The following is a 20,522-nucleotide window of genomic DNA, read 5'->3' on the forward strand; positions in this document are numbered from 1 at the left end:
GGCGCTGCTTCCTGCGCCGCGGTCCCGCCCCTCCTCTGACGTCAGAGGAGGGGCGGGAACGCAACGCAGGAAGCAGCGCCTAAGCAGCGCAGAGATCGCTGACGTCGGGATCCTGCTGCGGGCTGCTTCACAGGTGGTGCAGGAAGGTCAGTGGGGCGAGCGGTCCTTCGGGGGGGGGGGGGACTGAACGGCAAGGCCGGGAGCATAGGTAGTGCTGCTTCATAGTGGTGCGGGGAGGCCAGGGGCGAACGGTCCTTCGGGGTGGGGTGGGTGGGCAGGCAGGCAGGCTTTCAAGGAGGAGGGGGGTGACAGACAGGCAGGAAGGCCTTCAAGGGGGGACAGGCCTTCAAGGGGGGGGGACAGGCAGGCCTTCAAGGGGGGGACAGGCCTTTGGGGGTGTGTGCAGACCTTCAAGGGGGGGCAGGCAGGCCTTCAAGGGGGGGACAGGTCTACAAGGGGGTGGGACAAGCCTACAAGGGGGGAACAGGCCTTGGGGGGGTGCAGGCCTTCGGGGGGTGCAGGCCTTCAAGGGGGGGACAGGCCTTCAAGGGGGGGACAGGCCTACAAGGGGTGGGACAGGCCTTCAAGGGGGGTTCAGGCCTTCGGGGGGGTGCAGACCTTCAAGGGGGTGCCGGCCTTCAAGGGGGGACAGGCCTTCAGGGGGATGCAGGCCTTCGGGGGGGTGCAGACCTTCAAGGGGGGGGGACAGGCCTTCAAGGGGGGGACAGGAAGGCAGGCCTACAAGGGGGGACAGGCCTACAAGGGGGAGGACAGGTCTTCGGGGGGGACAGGCCTTCAAGGGGGGGACCGGCCTACAAGGGGGGGGGACAGGCCTTCAAGGAGGTGGGACAGGCCTTCAAGGGGGGACAGGCAGACCTTTAAGGGGGGACAGGCAGACCTTTAAGGGGGGACAGGCCTTTGGGGGGGACCCTGGTTTAGAAGTACACGGAGGGAAGGGGGTGTTCAAAGAGACGTGCATATGCCAAACTTTGGGGGGAGGAAGAAATAATGGGTCTGAAAATAGAGGAGAGGGAGAGAGATGATGGACCATGGGATTTAGGGAGGGAAGGAACAGAAAGGGAGAGAAATTGGACACAAGGGATGGTGTGGAGGAGGGATAGAGATACTGGATAGGAGGGTAATTGGGAAAAGAAAGGGAGAGATGGTGGACTCGGGTGGTGGGGAAGGAGGGAGAGATGCCGGATGAAAGGGTAGTTAAGAAAAGGTGAATCTGTGGAGGGAGATGAAAAAAAGGAAAGATACCAGACTTCCTGGGGAGGGAAGGGAAATGGAAAGGGAGGACAGAGTTGGCAGATGGATGGTTAACATGCAGAAAGAAGAAAGAAGGAGACCCCAAGTTATCAGAAGAAAACCAGAGCCTTGGACCAACAAGATTTGAAATATAACCAGACAACAAAAGGTAGAAAAATTAATTTTATTTTCTGTTTTGTGATTATAATATGTTAGATTTGAAATGTGTATCCTGCCAGAGCTGGTGTTGGACTGCAAATGTGAGCTAGGATTTAACAGAGAGAGGAAAAGTCCTTTTTGTTTCTTTATTTTATTTACACCACAGCGCCAGTGTGATTAGGAGAAGCCAAAGGGGGTGAAAAAGCTATAAAACCCACCAGGAGTTTTGAAAAAAATCACCCAACTGGGCAGGAAAATCGAATTGAAAAACCAATTCAATAGGCTGAATCGAATCAAAATTTTTTTTCCTGAATCTGGCAGCATTAGTTTGCGCTACTGTCTTAGACTTTAGGACCTGGGATTGGGGAGAGATGGCATCCTCAGTACTTTATAATGCAAGTGAAACGAGGATTTGGTCAGACTTTTGAAGGGTCTGCAGAAAAAAAATATTGTATAGGCCGGGGACATGAGACAGCAGGAAATGGGAACTTTTCTTCCTTCTATTTTTGTGAATGGAAAGGCTGAGGATGTCAGAGAGTTCAGTTAAAATATGTGCTTTATAAGAAAATATAATAATGTGTTTTATAAAGTTTATAGCATAGCTGGCCTACCCAGTGAGGTGTTCCTAGTGGTGGTGGGGCAGCGTGTCAATGTGTTGAGAGGAAGAGGTGGTCTGGGAAATTCTGCTGAGCAAACTCCGGGCCCATTTCCACCCCCCAGTTAGTCCACTCCACTCAACTGGTTCACACACTGAGTGGGTCATTGGGTGTTGTGTTGGGATCTCTTCCAGTGGTTTATCAGTATCTCCTTCTGGTCCAAGGAAGGAAACTTTGTTATCCTTAGCATTGACCTACAGAATATGTTTGTAACAGCGCTGCTTGTGTGGCATTAGGCTATGTAGTGATCGAAAGAAAAAAACAGACCTTTGCACATTTTTGCACTATATGGTGGGTGTATGAGGAGATTCACATTTCCTGCACAGCTAAGTCCATGTGAAGTTATCTTGTGCTGTATTTGACATCTAGCAAGGTCTCTGTTTGAAAGGAAAGATCTAAACTTAAAAATGAAGTGGCCAGAAGTTATGGTAAAAGCAGATAGTGTAGCTGGTTTTAAGAAAGATTTGGACAAATTCCTGGAGGAAAAGTCCATAATCTGTTATTAAGACATGGGGGAAGTGTCTGCTTGCCCTGGATCGGTAGCATGGAATGTTGCTACTCTTTGGGTTTTGACCAGGTATTAGTGTCCTGGATTGGCTACCATGAGAATGGGCTACTGGGCATGATGGACCATTGGTCTGACCCAGTTAGACTATTCTTATGTTATGTTCTCATCTGTAGGGGCCTTTGTTTCACTTCTTATTTTAATGTATTTTTTTTCTGGGAACTTATCAGTGTTTTTTATAATGGGAACAAAAATGGAAGAGAATTAATGTGTGTGGGATGAGGGGGTAACTAATTTCTTCAGCTAAATAATTCAATCCACTTCAAACAGACATAGGAGAACTCACACACCATTCACACACCCTCCAACCAAAAACGTCAAAAGAAAAAAACTGTTCGACAACCTCCTAGCCATTCGAGCTGCAACACTCGACCCCCAACCCTACAACCAATTGACATCGACCACAGACTGCAAAACCTTCAAAAAGAAATAAAAACCCTTCTATTCAAAAAACACATAAAACCGAACTAACACAATCAGAACTGTCCCAAGCATCACCTGCAACTACTCCATATGTACTTCTGATGTCATGACAATTCAGACATAATTTATGTTATGTTATGTTTGGAATATAAGAAAATTTTCACTGCCTGTTTCTATTCTGACCATTTATTCCGTTTCATGGTCATTACAAAAAATATTTTTTTACATGGGGGGGGGTGTCAAAAAATGATGGGCCCCGGGTGCCACATACCCTAGGTACGCCACTGTCAAAATGTACTTTAAATTTTTAGCACTGCCCATACTGTGTGCATTCTGGTGCCTTCCCTGCATGATGTTGGCTTGTGGGACCTGCAGTTCAGTAAGAAAGCTAAGCAGCGAACTAGGAGAGGTGGGCAGGTTGTGAGTATACTTGCTGTCCTTGGAGAACATTTGCTGCAGGTGAGTAATTTTACTTTCTCTAAGGACAAGCAGTTATATATTCTCAAGTGTGGGATAGCCTCTTGGCAGAGAGTTATAGGTAACAACCATGAACCTGGCGAAATGAAAGAGTTGGAGGGAGAGTTGGCGTTCAGGAAGAAAACAAATTTTGCAAAGCTGATTGTTCCCATCTGGAATGGTGCTCCAACAGTAGTGGGAAATGAAGGTATGGACTGAGGACCAAGTGGCTGCTCAGTGGGTGTAGAGCAGAGATAGGCTACTGAAGTTGCCCTAACGTTCTAATGCAATGTGTCTAGTGATCTTGAATCTGAACCCACAAGTTGCTTGCAGAAAACTGGGCAGAGTATGAATGAAAGATTAAGTTCTTATCTGGATAATCTTCTTTCTGATAATCTTCACAGGAGTCCCTATGTTAGGTGATCAATTCCCAGCCACAAATTGACTTTGCAGAAGTATGTCACTCACAGCTTTTCGTATCTCCCTCATTCCCAATGGAGTGCAGGGCCCCCTTCAGTTTATTCCAAAGCAATCAATCTCCATTGGCATAAAATACAAAGGAAGGGTACGGGGAACTTCCCCACAAACATCATACATATCTGTTCTGCTCTGCAGCTTATAAAAAGAGCAATGATTAACAAGCATTTATATCATAGCAGCAATCATGAACCAACCTGCACTAACATCAATGGAGCCAGAAGCTCAACAAGTCACTTACTTCTATAGGATTTCTTTTTGCTTAGCCATCTGACTGACAGGAGAAGAACTCTAGTTCTGGAATTTAGAAATATTCGAGTCAGAAAGCAGGCGAAATCAGGAATATGAGGGCAGGCCATATGGACTCCTGTGAAGATTAACAGAAAAAAATTATCCAGGTAAGAATCTAAACTTTTATTCTGTTACATCTACACAAGTGATGTACAAAAGCAATGGCTGATGTCTAGGGTGGGACAGAAGAGCATGCCCACAAGACAGAGGACCCAAAGGTGGCATCCTCTTTAGCTGTCATGTCCACTCTCTTAAAACTTGTAAAAGGTATGAAGAGTGGATTAAATGGCTGCTCTATATAAATCTCTGCAGCAAGAACTGCCCAAGACTCCGCCCATGAAGATGCAACACTCTTGGTAGAGTGCGCCTTAAGAGAAACTGACAGCTGTTTGCCACAGGCGACATATGCCAATAAAATGGTCTTATGAATCCATCTGGCTATAGAAGCCTTGGATGCTGGTCTGCCCTGTCTGGACTGGCTGGTTAACTCAAACATATGGTCTGAAAGACAAAAATCATTAGTCTTTTCCAGGTAGTGAATTAAAACTCTTTTCACATCCAGGTTACCCGAGCCTGTGGGTTGAAAAGTAGGCAGACAAACCTTTTGGTTGATGTTGAAATTGGATACAACCTACAAAAGGAAGGAAGGAACAGTACGGAGAGCTACTCTAGCCTCCGTGATCCTAAGGAAGGGCTGTCTGCAGGAGATCTTGCAATTCTGATATTTGTCTAGACAAGATGATTGCTACCAGGAACACCATCTTCACCATGGGATCCAAGACGGAAGCTTCCTACAGTGGCTCATACGGAGGCTTAGTGAGACCTTTTAGAATGATATTAAAATTCCAGGATGGAAAAGGTTGATGTAGTGGAGGCTGCAACCGGAATACCCCTCTTAGGAATCTGGTCAAATCTGAATGAACTGCCAGTGAAGGTTTAACTCCTGGCACCCAGAAGCAGGAGAGGCCTGCCACTTGAACCTTGAGGAATGTCACTGCAAGTTCTTTTCTTGGCCATTAGAAAGGCAAGGATAACCGTAACCTGATCCCCTTCATACCAGTGTTGAAAAGCTTTCCAAGCCTTGGCATAGGCTGCCATTGTGGAAGGCTTTTTAGCCCAAAATAAAGTAGCAATAACTATGTCTGAATAGCCCCTGCAAAATAGGTCTGTGCGCTCAAGAGCCATGCCGTAAGACCAAAGCACTCTGGACTCTCCAGAGGAACTGAAGCCCTGGATGAACTGGGAGCTTGAGGCCCTGTCCTTTTGTAGACTCACTAGGTCTGCATACCATGGTCGGCAAGGACAATCTGGGGCAACTAGAATCATGAGTCCTGGATGAGTCGTGGATGATCTGGCCCACCATGGGCCAAAGTGGAAAGACACAAAGGAGTCCCTTGTGGTGCCAGGGTTGAACTAATGTGTCCAACCCTAAGCTTCCCGGTTCTTCTCTTTAACTGAAGAAACACTTCACTTTCAAGTCTTTGGCAGAAGTCATCAAATCCAGTACCGATCTGCCCTAGTGATGCACAATAAGATTGAACGCCCATTGGGAAAGAGACTATTCCGCTGGGTCTAGAGACTGCCAGCTGAGAAAGTTGGCCTGAATGTTTTCCACTCTGGCTAAGAGTTGTGGATAGGACTTGTAGATGGGTTTCCGCTCACTGGAACAGCATCTGAGCCTCCAGGCATAAGGGAGCACTTCTGGCTTGGCAGCTGTGGCATTGTTGGTAAACACTTACTGTTTTTCCTTCTAGGACTGTTTTCAGAGCTCTCAACACTAGATGAATAGCTTGGAACTCCAGACGGTGTATGGATCACCCCTACTGATGGTGAGTCCATTGATCCTGAATTGAGTGATCCCCACAATGGGCTCCCCAGCCAAACAGGCTGGCATCAGTGATGTGATTTGGAGAGGTATTCCCTTCGACAAGGAGTCTCCCTGGAGATATCGGTATAAGCTGTACCTCACAGACCCTGTCCAGAGAAGCTGTATCTGAAGAGAATGACACTGAGGGGACCACCAAGACTGAAAAGCATTCTATGGAGAGGCCGCATATGCGTCCTGGCCCAGGGAACAACCTCAAGGAAGGCTACCATTGAGCCCAACCCCTGAAGGTAATGCCAGCAGTAAGAATTGAACAAAACACAAAAAACCCTTCACATCAATACTGGGCAAGTTTCTCAAATAATATCATATAACATTTAAAGGCTTTTAAATATTTAAATGTGCTCTTAAGCTCTTCAGCAAGGTGCCACAGCAGCGGTACAATGTTGCTGGAAAAGTGCTTTAATTTTAATCATAACACATTGCATGGAGCAAGGATTCTCGCTTCTACTGAAGTGGCAAATGTTATGGCTCTACAAAAGTTGTTTAACAGTAGACCACTTATCTGAAAAGGTCAGTTCACGGCTCCAACACAGTCTGTGTTTCACTACGCTACATCAGGAAGCCAGAAAGATGAGCTTTTTATATTGATTTTATTTGCAGTGTGCAGTGCCTGAGTCCTTTGGTCTACACACTTGATGTTGAAAAAAGACGCCCTCAGTAAGAATTGGCATTGCTAAGAGCTCTACGATTTGTTTCCTGAGTTTCTGTTTACGTAGCTCAAGAAGAAAGACACGGCCCTTTGCCATTTCGAAGTGAATACCCAGATATTCCAAACTCTGAGTCAGTTCTAGATGGCTCTTTCTGAAGTTGACTATCCAACCCAACCGCTGTAGCAGATCCATCACCTACCGCACAGCCTGCTTGCACTCCAGCTTGGATGAAGTTCTGATCAGCCAATTGTCTAGAAAGGGGTGCACCCGGATCCCTATTCTTTGGAGATGAGCCTTAACCACCACCATTACTTTGGTGAAAGTGTATGTGTTGGGGGGGCGGTGTCCTGCAAACTGAAAATATTCCTGAAGTACATGAAAACTCATATTTCCTGTGGTCCATAATAATGGGAATATGGAGGTAGCCTCAATCATATCTAGAGAGGCAAGAAACTCCCCCTAAGCCACTACTGCAATGACCGAACAGTCCATTTTCATTTGTAAATGTGGGCTCCTTACAGATGCATTGACGGCCTTGAGATCCAAAATCAACTTCCAGCCTTCTGTGCCTTTCTTAGGCACAATGAATTATATGGGGTATCTGCCAAAGCACAATTCTTAGGGTACCGGTTCTATGGCTTGAATCTCCAAGAGCCTCTCAACTGTTGTTTGGATCTTAGCCTCTTTTTCCAGCCATCTGGCTAGAGAAGCTAGAAACAAATCTGGTGGAGAACAATACAACCTGATCCTATGACCCTCTCAGATGAGGTCCACCATTCATAGGTCCAAAGAAATCTGTTCCCATGCCCTCCAAAATGCTGACAGCTTCCACCCCAATGTACGGTGGCTTGGCAGCCAGCCTGACATCATTGGGACTTTTTGGAGGTTGGGTTGACATGTGTCCCCGAGAGTTGCCGATGTCTGGAATTGCCAAACCATTGTCTGTAGTCCTAGAAAGATCAAATGAGTGGAGGAACTTGCTTTATATTGGCTCTCTGGCAGAGACTTAGGGCAGCGATCTGCCATGCTGGTCAAGTCGTCTGGGTGAAAAGTTGAAAAAGTGTAAATGTTCATTGGATCCTTTTACATCATATCTTTTTCTTAATATTCCTTCTCAGGTCATTTTATTAACTTACTCACTGGAAAATGGATACTTTACGCAATCTATGGTGAAAATAACACTTCTTCCCCTTCTGAAAAAAATCAGATCTAGATCCTACTATCCTACCCTCATTATCGACCAATTACTAATATACCATTACATTACATTAGTGACTTCTATTCCGCCTGTACCTTGCAGTTCTAAGCGGATTACAGTATAAGATTGCTGGACATTTCTAGGAAGTTACAATTTACAGTATAAGATTGCTGGACATTTCCAGGAAGTTGTCATTTAGGTGACGCTTACACAGTAGATGCAGGTGACGCTTATACAGTGGATGCAGGGGAATTACAAATTAGGGGAGTTGAATAGTAAGGCAAAGGGGAGAGTTAGGATCACTAGAAGGGAAGAAGAGGTTTAGGGTTGGTTTCTTGAAAGGGTCATAGTGCTGTTAATAGTAGAAGGGAGGAGGTTAGCTGGTAGTTTGCATGGATGGGGGAGGAAGCAAGGGGGGGGATAAGAAGGTTGTATAGTTTTTTTGAAAAGCAGAGTTTTGATTTCTTTTTGAAATGATTTAAAGTCACTTGTAGTTGTCAGCAGGTTGAAGATGGAGAGGTCCATCTTCACTGCCTGCGTCGCTAGGAGGCCATCGTACATTTTTTTGCGCTGAGTTCCCTTGAGTGGTGGGTAGGAGAACAGGGTCTGGGTTCTTCTTGGTCTGGATATGCTGTTATGATTTAGAGGGTTGTTGAGATAGGTGGGTGCAGTTCCGTTTGTTGCTTTGAATAAGAGACAATAGAATTTGAATTGGATTTGAGCTCGTATCGGTAGCCAGTGTGAGTCTAGGTAGGCATTGGTGATATGGTCAAATTTTTCGAGTGAATAGATCAGCCTAAGGGCTGTGTTTTGAATGGTCTGTAGTTGGTTTATCAAGGTTGTGGGGCAAGGAAGGTATAGGATATTGTAATAGTCCACTAGTCCTAGGATAAGGGATTGGACTATGATCCTGTATTTTTCAAAAAATTTTCTTATTTATCCCAGGACAAGCAGGAGCCCCAATGCGGATGCCTCACAAGCAGTCTTGCTTGAAGAAACTCGAAGTTTCGAGTCGCCTGCATCGCGCATGCGCGAGTGCCTTCCCGCCCAGACCAGGGCGCGTCTCCTCAGTTCTTACTTTTCCGCGGAGCCGAGAAGTTCGTCTTTGACTCTCTGCGTGAAGTTTTTTCACTTGTGCCTTCTAAAGTCTGTGGTTTTGGGTTATTTTTCTCTTAATCGCTGATTTTCGTCGTTCTTTCTTGTTTTTAAAAAAAAAAAAAATTTCTTCCATCCGTTCGACCGGGCAGGCCACGTGGCCGCTGCCCTGCAGCTTCGATCTTGCGTCGGAGCTTTTCCGGCCTATGTCCTGGCCTATCACCGGTTTTAAAAAGTGTGCCAAGTGCCAGTGCGCAATTTCACTAACGGACCCTCATCGACGCTGTATTCGGTGTCTCGGGCCTCAACACCTTCCGAAATCGTGCCGGCCTTGCTCCACACTCACCGCACGTGCTTTCAAGCATCGTTGCATCTTGTGGGAGTCGCTGTTCAGCATGGAGTCCTCGACGGAGCAGTCTTCATCGAAGGGCCCCTCACCTTCGACATCATCCGCTGCTCCTCAGCCTTCCACCTCTGCGGCGCAGAGTCTCATCAAGCCTGCTACGATGCCTTCCTCGGTCTCTTCAGGTCAGGTAGCACAGCAGCCTATTCCACTGGTAGTGCTAAAAGTGCCCAAGGCTTTCAAGCCCAAGCACTCACACACTGCCCCTAAAGAGTGCGAGGCCTGAGCAGGTGGTCCCATTGCTGATGCGGATCCATCCTTGCCGGCTTTGTTCCAGACCTTGATGGAGAAGCAATTCATTGAGCTCTTCACCACCATAGGGCCTAAGCTTCTCTCTCAAATCCAGCCTGGGCACGCGGAGGCCTCAGCGATACACACACTCTCTATAGGGAGCAGAGTCTCTGCGAGTGTCTGGTCTGGCATCGGTGCATGCATCGTAAGGAGCAGAGTCTTTGCCCATGCCTCCGTTGGAACCGATTCAATCGATGCAAGGAGTAGAGTCTTTGCGAGTGCCTCCGTTGGAGCCGATCCACCCGATGCAGGGGCTCGAGTCACTGTGGGTGCCTCGGGGTGATTCCAGCCATCTACCCCTGCTTCGATCAACGGCCTCCAGCCCCAGCCACTATCTGGGGGCCTCAGCAAAGACACACCCGCCTCGTCTATCGAGACCGGCATCCAGACACAGTGCGCATCATCGATCGAGGCATTCATCGAAGCACTCGACCAGGCATGCCTCGCCTCATCGAAAACAGCCGTTTCTGCAGTATTCCCCACCGGCTACTTCTCCGCCTCCGCTACCGGAGCTCAAGGACTCACTGGGGTCTATCTCACCATCATGATCCCCCGTCCTCATTGGATCCAGAGGCTTCGACGTCCTTGAGTCCTTCTTGAGGCCTGGCTCTGGCTGACCAGCTATCTTTCTCCTCGTTCCTTCGGCAGATGGCTGCTGATTTGGACATTCAACTGGACACAGGTTCCAAATTTTCAAAAGAGTATCTGGAGATGATGCATCTCCCTCAACCACCTGCTGAATCCCTCAAGCTTCCTCTACACAAGCTCCTGGATCAGACCTTTGTGCGGTGCCTTGAAACACCTTATTCCATCCCCGCCGTGCCGGGCAAATTGGATGCCAGGTATCGCACAGTACATCATAAAGGGTTCGACGGTTCCCAACTCTCCCACCAATCCCTTCTGGTGGAGTCCTCGCTGAAGCGGTCTTACCCCTCCTAGGTCTACGCCACCGTTCCACCTGGTAGGGAGGGCAAGACTATGGACCGGTTCGGCAGGAGAATCTACCAGAACTCCATGATGACCTCCAGAGTTCTGAATTACAACTTCCACTTTATCATATATTTTGAATTTTCCTGTCTGTCCTCCAGAAGTTCATGCCCTATCTGGACCCTGGAGCACAGTTCGAGTACCAGGAGGTTCTGGCTTCACTATCCCAGCTCCGCTTGCAGATGATGCAGTCCTCCTACAATGCCTTTGAGCTCTCTGCTCGGGCTACGGCATGCTTGGTGGCCATGCGCCGACTGGCGTAACTCAGAACCATCGATATGGACCCCAATCTCCAGGACAGGCTTGCCAATGTCCCATGCGCTGGTACCAACCTCTTTGATGAGTCCATTGAGGCGGCGACCATGAAGCTTTTGGACCACGAGAAGTCGTTCCAATCCATCCTCTGTCCGAAGCCCAAGTCTGCTCCCCCTCGTCCATCACGCCCACCGTTGATCTGCCAGCAGCGTTACCCACCTAAACAGGCTCCTCCCCTCTGTCAGCCTGTTAAGAGGCAGCATCCTCAAAAGCAGCAACAGACGCCACAATCATCTGCTGTCCCTAAGGCTCCTCAGCCTGTCTCAAAGAGGGCATAACATCTGTCGTTCTGCCTTTTTCAGTTTTGCCACTGATTGGAGGTCGTCTCCATCATTTCTACCATCGATGGACGACCATCACCTTCGACCTCTGGGTCCTTTCCATTGTCAAGGAGGGATACTCTCTTCAATTCCATCAAGTTCCTCCGGAACATCCTCCAAGAAAGTATCCTTCCAACTTGACCTAGACCGCCCTTCTTCTTCAGGAAGCTCAGGCCCTATTGCAGATGGGAGCCGTCTAGCCGTTCCCTTTGGCTCAACAGAACAAGGGTTTTTACTCCCGGTACTTCCTTGTTCTGAAGAAGACGAGCGATCTGCGCCCCATTTTGGATCTCAGGGTGCTCAACAAGTTTCTGGTCAAAGAAAAGTTTTGCATGTTGACCCTGGCATCCCTGTATCCCCTCATCGAGCAGAATGACTGGTTATGCTCTCTGGATCTCAAGGAGGCCTACACTCACATTCCCATTCATCCGGCCTCGCGTCAATACCTCAGATTCAGGGTGGGACATCTTCATCTTCAATACCGAGTGCTTCCTTTATGTCTGGCCTCGTCGCCCAGCGTCTTCACCAAGTGCCTGGTAGTGGTGGCCGCAGCGCTCAGGAACCATGGTCTCCAGGTGTTCCCCTACCTGGACGACTGGCTCATCAAGGATTCCACGTCTCAGGGAGTCGCCCTTGTGACAGAAGACGATTTGGTTACTGCAACATCTGGGGTTCGAGATAAACTTCCCGAAATCCCATCTACAACATTCCCAGACTCTTCCCTTCATTGGAGCTGTTCTGGATACCACCCAACTCAGAGCGTTTCTCCCTCCTCCACGTCTGGAAGCTCTCCTCCATCTTTACCACTCGGTGTCCTCTCGCCCGTCCATCTCAGCGAGACACATGATGGTTCTTCTGAGCCACATGGCCTCTACAGTTCACGTGACTCCTTTTGCCAGACTTCACCTCAGGATTCCTCCGTGGACCCTGGCATCTCAGTGGACGCAGATATCCGACCCTCTGTCTCGACACATCCAGGTCACTCCTGCTCTGCAACAGTCTCTTCGCTGGTGGATGCTATCCTCCAATCTATCCAGAGGTTTGCTGTTTCAAATGCCCCCCCATCAGAAAGTTCTCACGACCGACTCGTCGACTTATGCTTGGGGGGCTTATCTGGACGGCTTCCGCACTCAGGGTTATTGGACCAGCACGAACCGCCAGTGCCACATCAATCTCCTGGAACTCAGGGCGATTTTCAATGCTCTCAATGCTTTTCAACATCTGCTTCACGACAAGGTGGTACTCATTTGCACGGACAACCAAGTCGCTATGTATTATGTCAACAAGCAGGGGGGCACGGGATCGGCCTCCCTCTGTCAGGAAGCTCTGAAAGTTTGGGATTGGGCAATTCGCCACAACACCTTCCTCAAAGCTATCTATATTTAGGGGGCGGACAATGCCCTAGTGGACAACTTGAGTCGTCTTCTACAGCCTCAAGAGTGGACCCTCCATTCAATGCCCCTCCATCACATCTTCTCTCTGTGGGGAACGCCTCAGATAGACCTCTTTGCAACCCCCCACAACTGCTCCAGGATCTACACTCCTCATCACCTCGAGGCAGTCGCTTTCCTTCTGGACTGGACGAATCTCTTTCTATATGCGTTTCCTCCATTCCCACTCATCCAAAAGACTCTAGTCAAGCTCAAGTCAGACCACGCCACCATGATTCTGATTGCTCCACGGTGGCCCAGACAACCTTGGTACTCCCTTCTACTCCAACTCAGTTTCTTCAAGCAAGACTGCTTATGAGGCGTCCACATCGGGGCTCCGTTGGATCACGTCACCCATTAGTGAGAATAGCTGCCTGCTGTCCCTGGATAACAACTGTTACGGTAAGTAACATTGCTTTTTCGTAGGTTGCGCATGGTGAAAAATGCTTTTTGAGTGGTTTTGTTGATTTGGATCTGTATTGTGCAGCATCTATCTATAGACACTCCAAGAATTTTGAGAGAGGGCTGTATGGGGTATTTGGTGGCGTTTATTTCTAGTTCTGTTATGGATGGGGTTTTGTCCTTTTCAAGTAGTAGGAATTTTGTTTTGTCCGAGTTTAATTTCAGTTTGTGGTCCAGCATCCATTCTTCCACTGCTTCCAGTGTTGTTTTTAGGTTGCCTAACGAGGTGGGGTCTTGGATGTCGAAGGGGAGTAGAATGGTTATATCATCAGCGTAGCTGAAAGATTTTACGTTTAGTCTATCTAGGATGGTGCCAAGGGATGATAAGAAAAGGTTGAAGAGCATAGGCGACAGCGGTGATCCTTGTGGGACTCCACAGGGGTTAGACCAGGGGTCCGATTTGTGGTCGTTTGACTTGACTCTGTAGGTTCTTGTTTTTAGGAATTCTTGGAACCAGTTGTATATTACTCCTGAGATCCCTATGGCGTCGAGTATCTGAAGTAGTATGGTGTGGTCAACCAGGTCGAATGCCGCTGAGAGATAGAGTTGAATTAGCAGCATTCTTCTTCCTTTACTAAGGTGCTGTCTTGCTGTATCTAGTAGCGTTACTAATAATGTCTCTGTACTATAACTGGATCTGAATCCTGATTGAGAGGGGTGAAGTATGTTATGGTCTTCTAGGTAGTTGGTGAGGTATTGTGCTACTAGTCCTATTATTTTAACGTATAGTGGGATTGAGGCAATGGGTCTGTAGTTAAAGGGGGTGTCTATTGGGCCTTTGAGATATTTCAATAGAGGGGTGATTATAATCTCACCTAGTTAAGGTGGGAATTGACCTTCCGTGAGTGTGGTTTGAATCCATTGCTTGAGGTTGGCTCTGAATTTAGGAGTGGCATTTATTAGGAGATATGAGGGACAGTTATTTAAGTCACATGATGCTTTGCTATATTTTTTGTAGAGACGGTCCATGTCAGACCATTGAACTAGTGGGAAGGTGGTCCAGGCCCTGTCTGCTGCTATGGGTTCTTCTGTTGTAGGTTTTGTTATAATCTCGTCAAGGTATGTTGGTGAGTTGTTGAAGGTGGATCTGATTGTGATGATCTTGCTTTTGTAGTGGTCAGCTAGGTGGGAGGCTGTTGGTGGGTAGATTCCTTGGGTGGCTAAGAGAGGCTTGGTGTCAGTGAGGTTCTTTACTAGTTTGAAGAGCATTTTAGTGTCTGAGGTTGCTGTGCCTACTAGGTTGGAGTGATAGGCCTTCCGTTTTTCATTAAGTTTGATCTTGTATTGTTTGATTAGGTTTCTCCATTCGACTTTGGTTTGATCCTGGTTCTGGTTTTTTTTTTGTTGACTAAGTTGTTAGAATCAATTGTAGCTGGTCAACTTACCAATTATCTGGAGAAATTCTCACTACTTCAACCTTTTCAGTATGGATTCGTTCTAATTTTAGTACTGAAACCTTATTGATATCTCTTCTTTCTAAAATCCAACAATCACAACTACAAAATAAATGTTCAATTTTGCTTCAGTTTGATTTGTCCACAGCATTTGATGTAGTGCATCATGATATTCTGCTCCAATTGCTTTCAGATATCAGACTTAATCAGGATGTCCTTGTTTTTTCTAAATTTTTACTGTTAATATCGAAGGTAATATTTCTAATTCCTGGCAGCCTTCTTGTGGGGTTCCTCAGGGCTCTCCGCTTTCCCTAATCTTGTTCAATCTTTATATGACAACTTTGAACACTTATAAGTTGTCAGCTTGGGAAACGCTTTTTACCTATGCGGATGACATCTTTATATTGATCGAGATTGACTCTAATATTACCAATTTAACTTTTTTGACTTTTCCCTTACCTTTAAGGATCAAATACACTGAATGGTTAAGAAATGTTTTTTCAGTTTACGAATGCTTAGGAAGACCATGCACGTCTGCCCTGTACTTGCCTTAGTTCTTCAATATATATCATTATTTTCTGATTAGAGATCCTCTGTCTTCATCCCACACTTTTTTGAACTCTGTCACCGTTTTCCTCTCCACCACCTCCATCGGAAGCGCATTCTAGGTATCAACCACCCTTTCCGTAAAGAAGAATTTCCTAACATTATTCTTTAGTCTACCACCCCTAAATCTCAGATTATGTCCTCTGGTTTTATCATTTTCCTTTCTCTGGAAAAGATTTTGTTCTATGTTAATACCTTTCAAGTATTTGAACATCTGAATCATATCTCCCTGTCCCTCCTTTCCCCTGCAAATGCAAGCAGTGTCTCACTTCCGGCTCACCACACAATTGTTTCCCATGTATTCACCTTTATAGGATCCCCAGGGACCCCTGAAGAAGACTTTTTGTCGAAACGCAGACCGTGTTGGGTCCTGTATCTCTAGCGGACTAGGTCTTTTAAGGCTTTTATGTGGATAACCTATTTTTATGTGGATGAATTTATTTTATGTGGATGAGTTCAATGTACCTTTGGAACTTTGACATTTTCAAATAAAGTCCATTTAAGAACATTGTCACTCCACAGAGTTTTTTTTTTGTTTTCTCTGGATTTTCTTCTCTGTGGATATTTTGGGGTCAATTCTTTTTGGTTTTTCCTCCTTTTCCCTAGGGCAGGAATGTCAAACTCAAATCACATAAGGGGCCAAAATCTAAAACGTAGGCTAAGTTGTGGGCCAGATTTTTTATTAAGATACTTGCTCCCTCTTTTGCTGACGCGCAGTGTAGGCCCCAGCGCTGACTCCGATGCTCACAGGACTTCTGTGAGCGTTGGATCAATTGCTGGCACCAAAATCCACGCTGTGCGCCAGCAAAGGAGGGGGTTAGTCTTAGTAGAAGTATAGGGATGCAACCTCTCCAACCCCACGCCGGCTACAAAATAAATAAAAAAGACTTTTCCTCTCTTTTTTAGATTCTAGTTCATGCTTGCTGTCTAACATCAGCTCTGGTAGGATACATATTTCAAATCTGACATATTGTGATCACAAAATAGAAAATAAAATTATTTTTTCTACCTTTGGTTGTCTGGTCATTTTGCTTATGGTCCCAGTTTTCTTTTTTGATTTTGTCTTCTAATTCTCTTTCCAGTGTCTGCTGTCCATTTTTTTTCTCCTCTTCTCTCTTGTTCCAGTCCCCGTCTCCAACATATTGATTTTTCCCTTTTCTACTTTTCTGTCTCTGTCCACTCAAATCTTGCCCTCTTTCTCATCCTTCTCCTTTTTAAATTTTCAGCTACCTATCAATTTTCCATCTTCTCTTATTCTGTAGCTCTCCCATTTCACATCTCACTCCTTTCCTAGCCTCCTATTTCCTTCTATCTCTCCTCTTGGTCCAACATTTTGCTCCGTCTCTTTTCTGTTGTTCTTCTTCCCTCCCTCCTTGATGCTGAACAATGAGATGGAAGGAACACCCCCCCCCACCGAGATGCTGCATCTCTATCTCTCCTTTCCACCCCCAGGCCTAACATTCTCCATCCTCTTTCATCTCCAGATTCAATTTCTCTTCCCCTGTCTGTCTGCCTCCCTCCAGGCCCACCATTTCTCCCTTTCTCATCCCAACAATTCTCCCACTTTCTTCACAGGTCCAACCTCTCTCCCTTCATCTCGCTCTCTTCACAGCCCGTCGTGCCTTTCCTTCAGGTGCCAGTCCAATGTCGCTGCCAGGCCGGGGAATCTGCCAGCCTCGGCGATTCGGGAGTGCTGTGTGGGCTCCTCCTCCTGCTTTTTTGCCTGCCGTGGTCTGTCTCCAATGACGCGCAACTTCATATTTCCACCCGGGTAGACCGCGGCGAATGGAGAACAGGATGGGGAGCTACGAACAACTCTGCTGAGGCCGGCGGACTTTCCAGCTTGGTGGCGTCGGATCGGCACAGAGGGGAGGACACGCTGGGCTCAGAAGGGGAAGATCGGGTACGTTGCCACGGGCCACATAAAAAGGCCAGACGGGCCGGATTTGGCCCGCAGGTCTTATGTTTGACACAAGTGCTCTAGGGCAGTGGTGCCCAACCCTGTCCTGGAGGACCACCAGGTCAATCGGGTTTTCAGGCTAGCCCTAATGAATATGCATGAGAGAGATTTGCATACAATGGAAGTGACAGGCATGCACATCTGCTTCATGCATATTCATTAGGGCTATCCTGAAAACCTGATTGGCCTGGTGGTCCTCTTCATATGTCTTTTGGCGCAAACCTCCTACCATTTTCATCGCTTTTCTCTGGATCACTTCAGGTCTTCTTATGTTCTTGGCCAGATACAGTCTCCAAAATTGAACACACTACTCCACTAAACAAAGCAGATCAGAAATACCTCTACACAATTCGCTTGTAGAAGGAAAAACTGAAGGGGCACTATACTCCTCTAGGAATGTGGGAGGTACAGAAAGTTGCGAGTTTCGCACTTCTGCAAAGCCAGCTGGGAATTGATCACCTAACATATGGACACCTTTGTAGATGTGCAGGCAAGAGCAAAGTGGAAATGTCCAATCAGAATGGTGCACAAAAAAGTGTCTTTCAACTCATCTGATAAATCCAATGGTCTTTATTCATCCAAAATAACTCATACATCCAAAGCAATTCAATGACTCTACATGATCATGTTTCGGCCATCCGGCCTGCATCAGGAGTCTTAGGAGTCTTTGGGTATCAAATGGTCTTTGGGTATCAAATGGTCTAAAGCAAAACGATCATACCGTTGCTCCGAATCTGTAACGCTACAAAACAACATGGTATGATCGTTTTGCTTTAGACCATTTGATACCCAAAGACCATTTGATACCCAAAGACTCCTAAGACTCCTGATGCAGGCCGGGTGGCCAAAACATGATCATGTCGAGTCATTGAGTTGCTTTGGATGTATGAGTTATTTTGGATGAATAAAGACCATTGGATTTATCAGATGAGTTGAAAGACACTTTTTTGTGCACCATTCTGATTGGACATTTCCACTTTGCTCTTGCCTGTTTGATTTTTGTGGAATTGTTTTATTGCACCTTTGTAGATGTAACAGAAAGGCATTTTACATTTTGCACATACCACACACTGTAATTTCTGCGTATTTAGTACAGGTCCACTTACTGCCTCCTAGAGGCATTAAATGTTTCTACACTAACTACAACTTGAGATTTGCACACGACTTGCCATGGAAAATACTGGGTATGTCCCTAGCAGTTACCATGTTAGATTTGCCACTATTGTTCCATTTTTCTGTATTAAGTTGCAGTAAATGCAAAATCTAACAAATTTTTGTAAAAGGTTTCCATAATTTGGAATTTTTTTGAAATTTTCTGAAAGACCACATTTAATGACATTCTGTATAGAAATATCATTACTATGGTGAATTTAGGAAACACCTAAAAACATACCTGTTCTTGAAGTACCTAGGTAGCTGATCTGCACAATCTCTCCTATCACCATCTCAATCGCTCCCATATCAACTGATCTCTTAAACTGTTAGCCACTAATCTCCAACTATGTAAGTTCCACTCAATTTGTAGCATCTTTCTAATCATTGTAAACCGCATAGAACTTCAGGGTCCTGCGGTATATAAACTATTATTATTATTATAGTTGATTTATTCCTTTTATTAATCTAAAAATGTCTTGACTACTTACAATATTAGATATGTTGGAAAGCTTTAGAAGTGTTTACTGTTCAAGAATTGTCATTTTTAAAAATATAAATATTACAATTATATATTGATTTGGACTATTTTTACTTTTTTTTTTTAACAGGTTGATAAAAAAACAAAATTGCGTCTAACCAAGGAAGCTGATAGAGACTACGAGAGACAAAATGAAGCAGTTAGGATACTCGAGGAGAAACGTTTCCAAGAGTATGCACAAGATGTCATCAATTCAGCTCTTAGAGCTAGTCAAAATCCCTATCCTCTCCTGCAGGCAGCCAGGGCAGCCATTGGAGGTGGTCACGGGCGTGCTTACTTAGAAAGGGGAAGTAGTCAGCTCAGTTATCAGTCACAAGGTACAGCTGAGTTACCTACTTACCATGGAACTACGACAGAAGAAATAAAAAACATCAGTGATACCAAAGACAACCAGAATGCTAAAAAATAGATAGGTTTTACTTGGGAAGCAGATGAAAAGTGAATTTCCTATATCTTGTAGAAAGTACAATAATAAAAAGGTACTTGTAAGACAGAATTTTAAGTGAATAAAGTTGTTTAAACTAAGTAAGCATTTTTTTGAAGCCATATTTTTTGGGTGATCTAAGAATGGAAGTCATTATTGTAATTACACCTTGCTGGAGATATATTACATATTTTTGTAAATTTTAGGAGATGGTGACCAAGATCTTTCATCCCCATCCCCATTGTCTTCACTAAAATTGAACAGCAACGGGGGAAGAAGAGACATCTCCTCCAAAGTCTAAGAGCTCCTTTAGGGCCTGAGTTTCCATGCTATGTCTAATGGAAAATACAAGCCCTTAAACACTGCCGTCTGCCTCATCTATGGCCTCAAAAAGTCAGACCATATCAGCCCTTTCTACAGAAAACTTCACTGGTTACCAATAGAAGCAAGGGTCATCTTCAAATTCGCCTGCCTCTGCTTCAAAACCTTAACTGGCTCATCCCCGATATACCTGTCATGCCACTTCGTGTTTCCAGGCACCAACCGCACACACAATGCCTACCTGTTTGCCTACCCCTCTCCAAAGGGATGTATCTACAAAAGATTCCTTGACAGAACTCTCTCATTCCAAGCTGGCAGATGGAATGATTGCCTGACCACCCTCATTTCATATGCTCCATTCTACCTATCCTTCAGGAAATCTCTCAAATCATACCTCTTTGATAAATTTCTCTAACTCCTTCCCTCCCGGCCAAACTACCAAACTCTAACCATCTCCCCTCCTTTTCCTATCCCTCCTTGTAATTGAAAACTAGTTACCAATACACTTGACAATTACGCTTTGTATCTTCGCTGTATATGTACAGTCTCTTCCTCTGTAAACCGCTTTGAACTGTTTGTGGTATAGCGGTATACAAAAATAAAGTTATTATTATTATTAATGCTGCAGATTATTGGAAAGGAGATGAGATTTAATGTACTGCCTTTCTGTGGTTACAATCAAAGTGATTTACATATTATATACAGCCTAGTGTTTTAGCTCGTTACATTAACGGGTGCTAGAGAAGATGTCAGTCTGTCTTGTTTTTTCTTTGTCTGTCTCTCCTTGGACGCTGTCTATCATTCTTT

The 20,522-nt window shown here is 45.7% G+C and overlaps 1 protein-coding gene across 2 annotated transcripts in view; it reads left to right on the plus strand.

The window, feature by feature from the left end:
* The window catches only part of CCDC173 (coiled-coil domain containing 173), a 127,316-nt gene extending 107,271 nt beyond the window's left edge, over positions 1-20,045 (plus strand). Inside the window, exon 8 of one of the 2 annotated variants that reach the window (XM_033945275.1) lies at positions 19,041-20,045. In XM_033945275.1, the coding sequence (XP_033801166.1) occupies positions 19,041-19,379 (339 nt within the window). In that variant the 3' untranslated portion in view covers positions 19,380-20,045. The remainder of the gene's footprint in view (positions 1-19,040) is intronic. The other variant, XM_033945274.1, reaches the window with a different exon arrangement.
* Positions 20,046-20,522: the final 477 nt, after the last annotated feature.

Source organism: Geotrypetes seraphini, chromosome 5 (assembly GCF_902459505.1).
Source record: "Geotrypetes seraphini chromosome 5, aGeoSer1.1, whole genome shotgun sequence".
Classification (NCBI taxonomy): domain Eukaryota; kingdom Metazoa; phylum Chordata; class Amphibia; order Gymnophiona; family Dermophiidae; genus Geotrypetes; species Geotrypetes seraphini.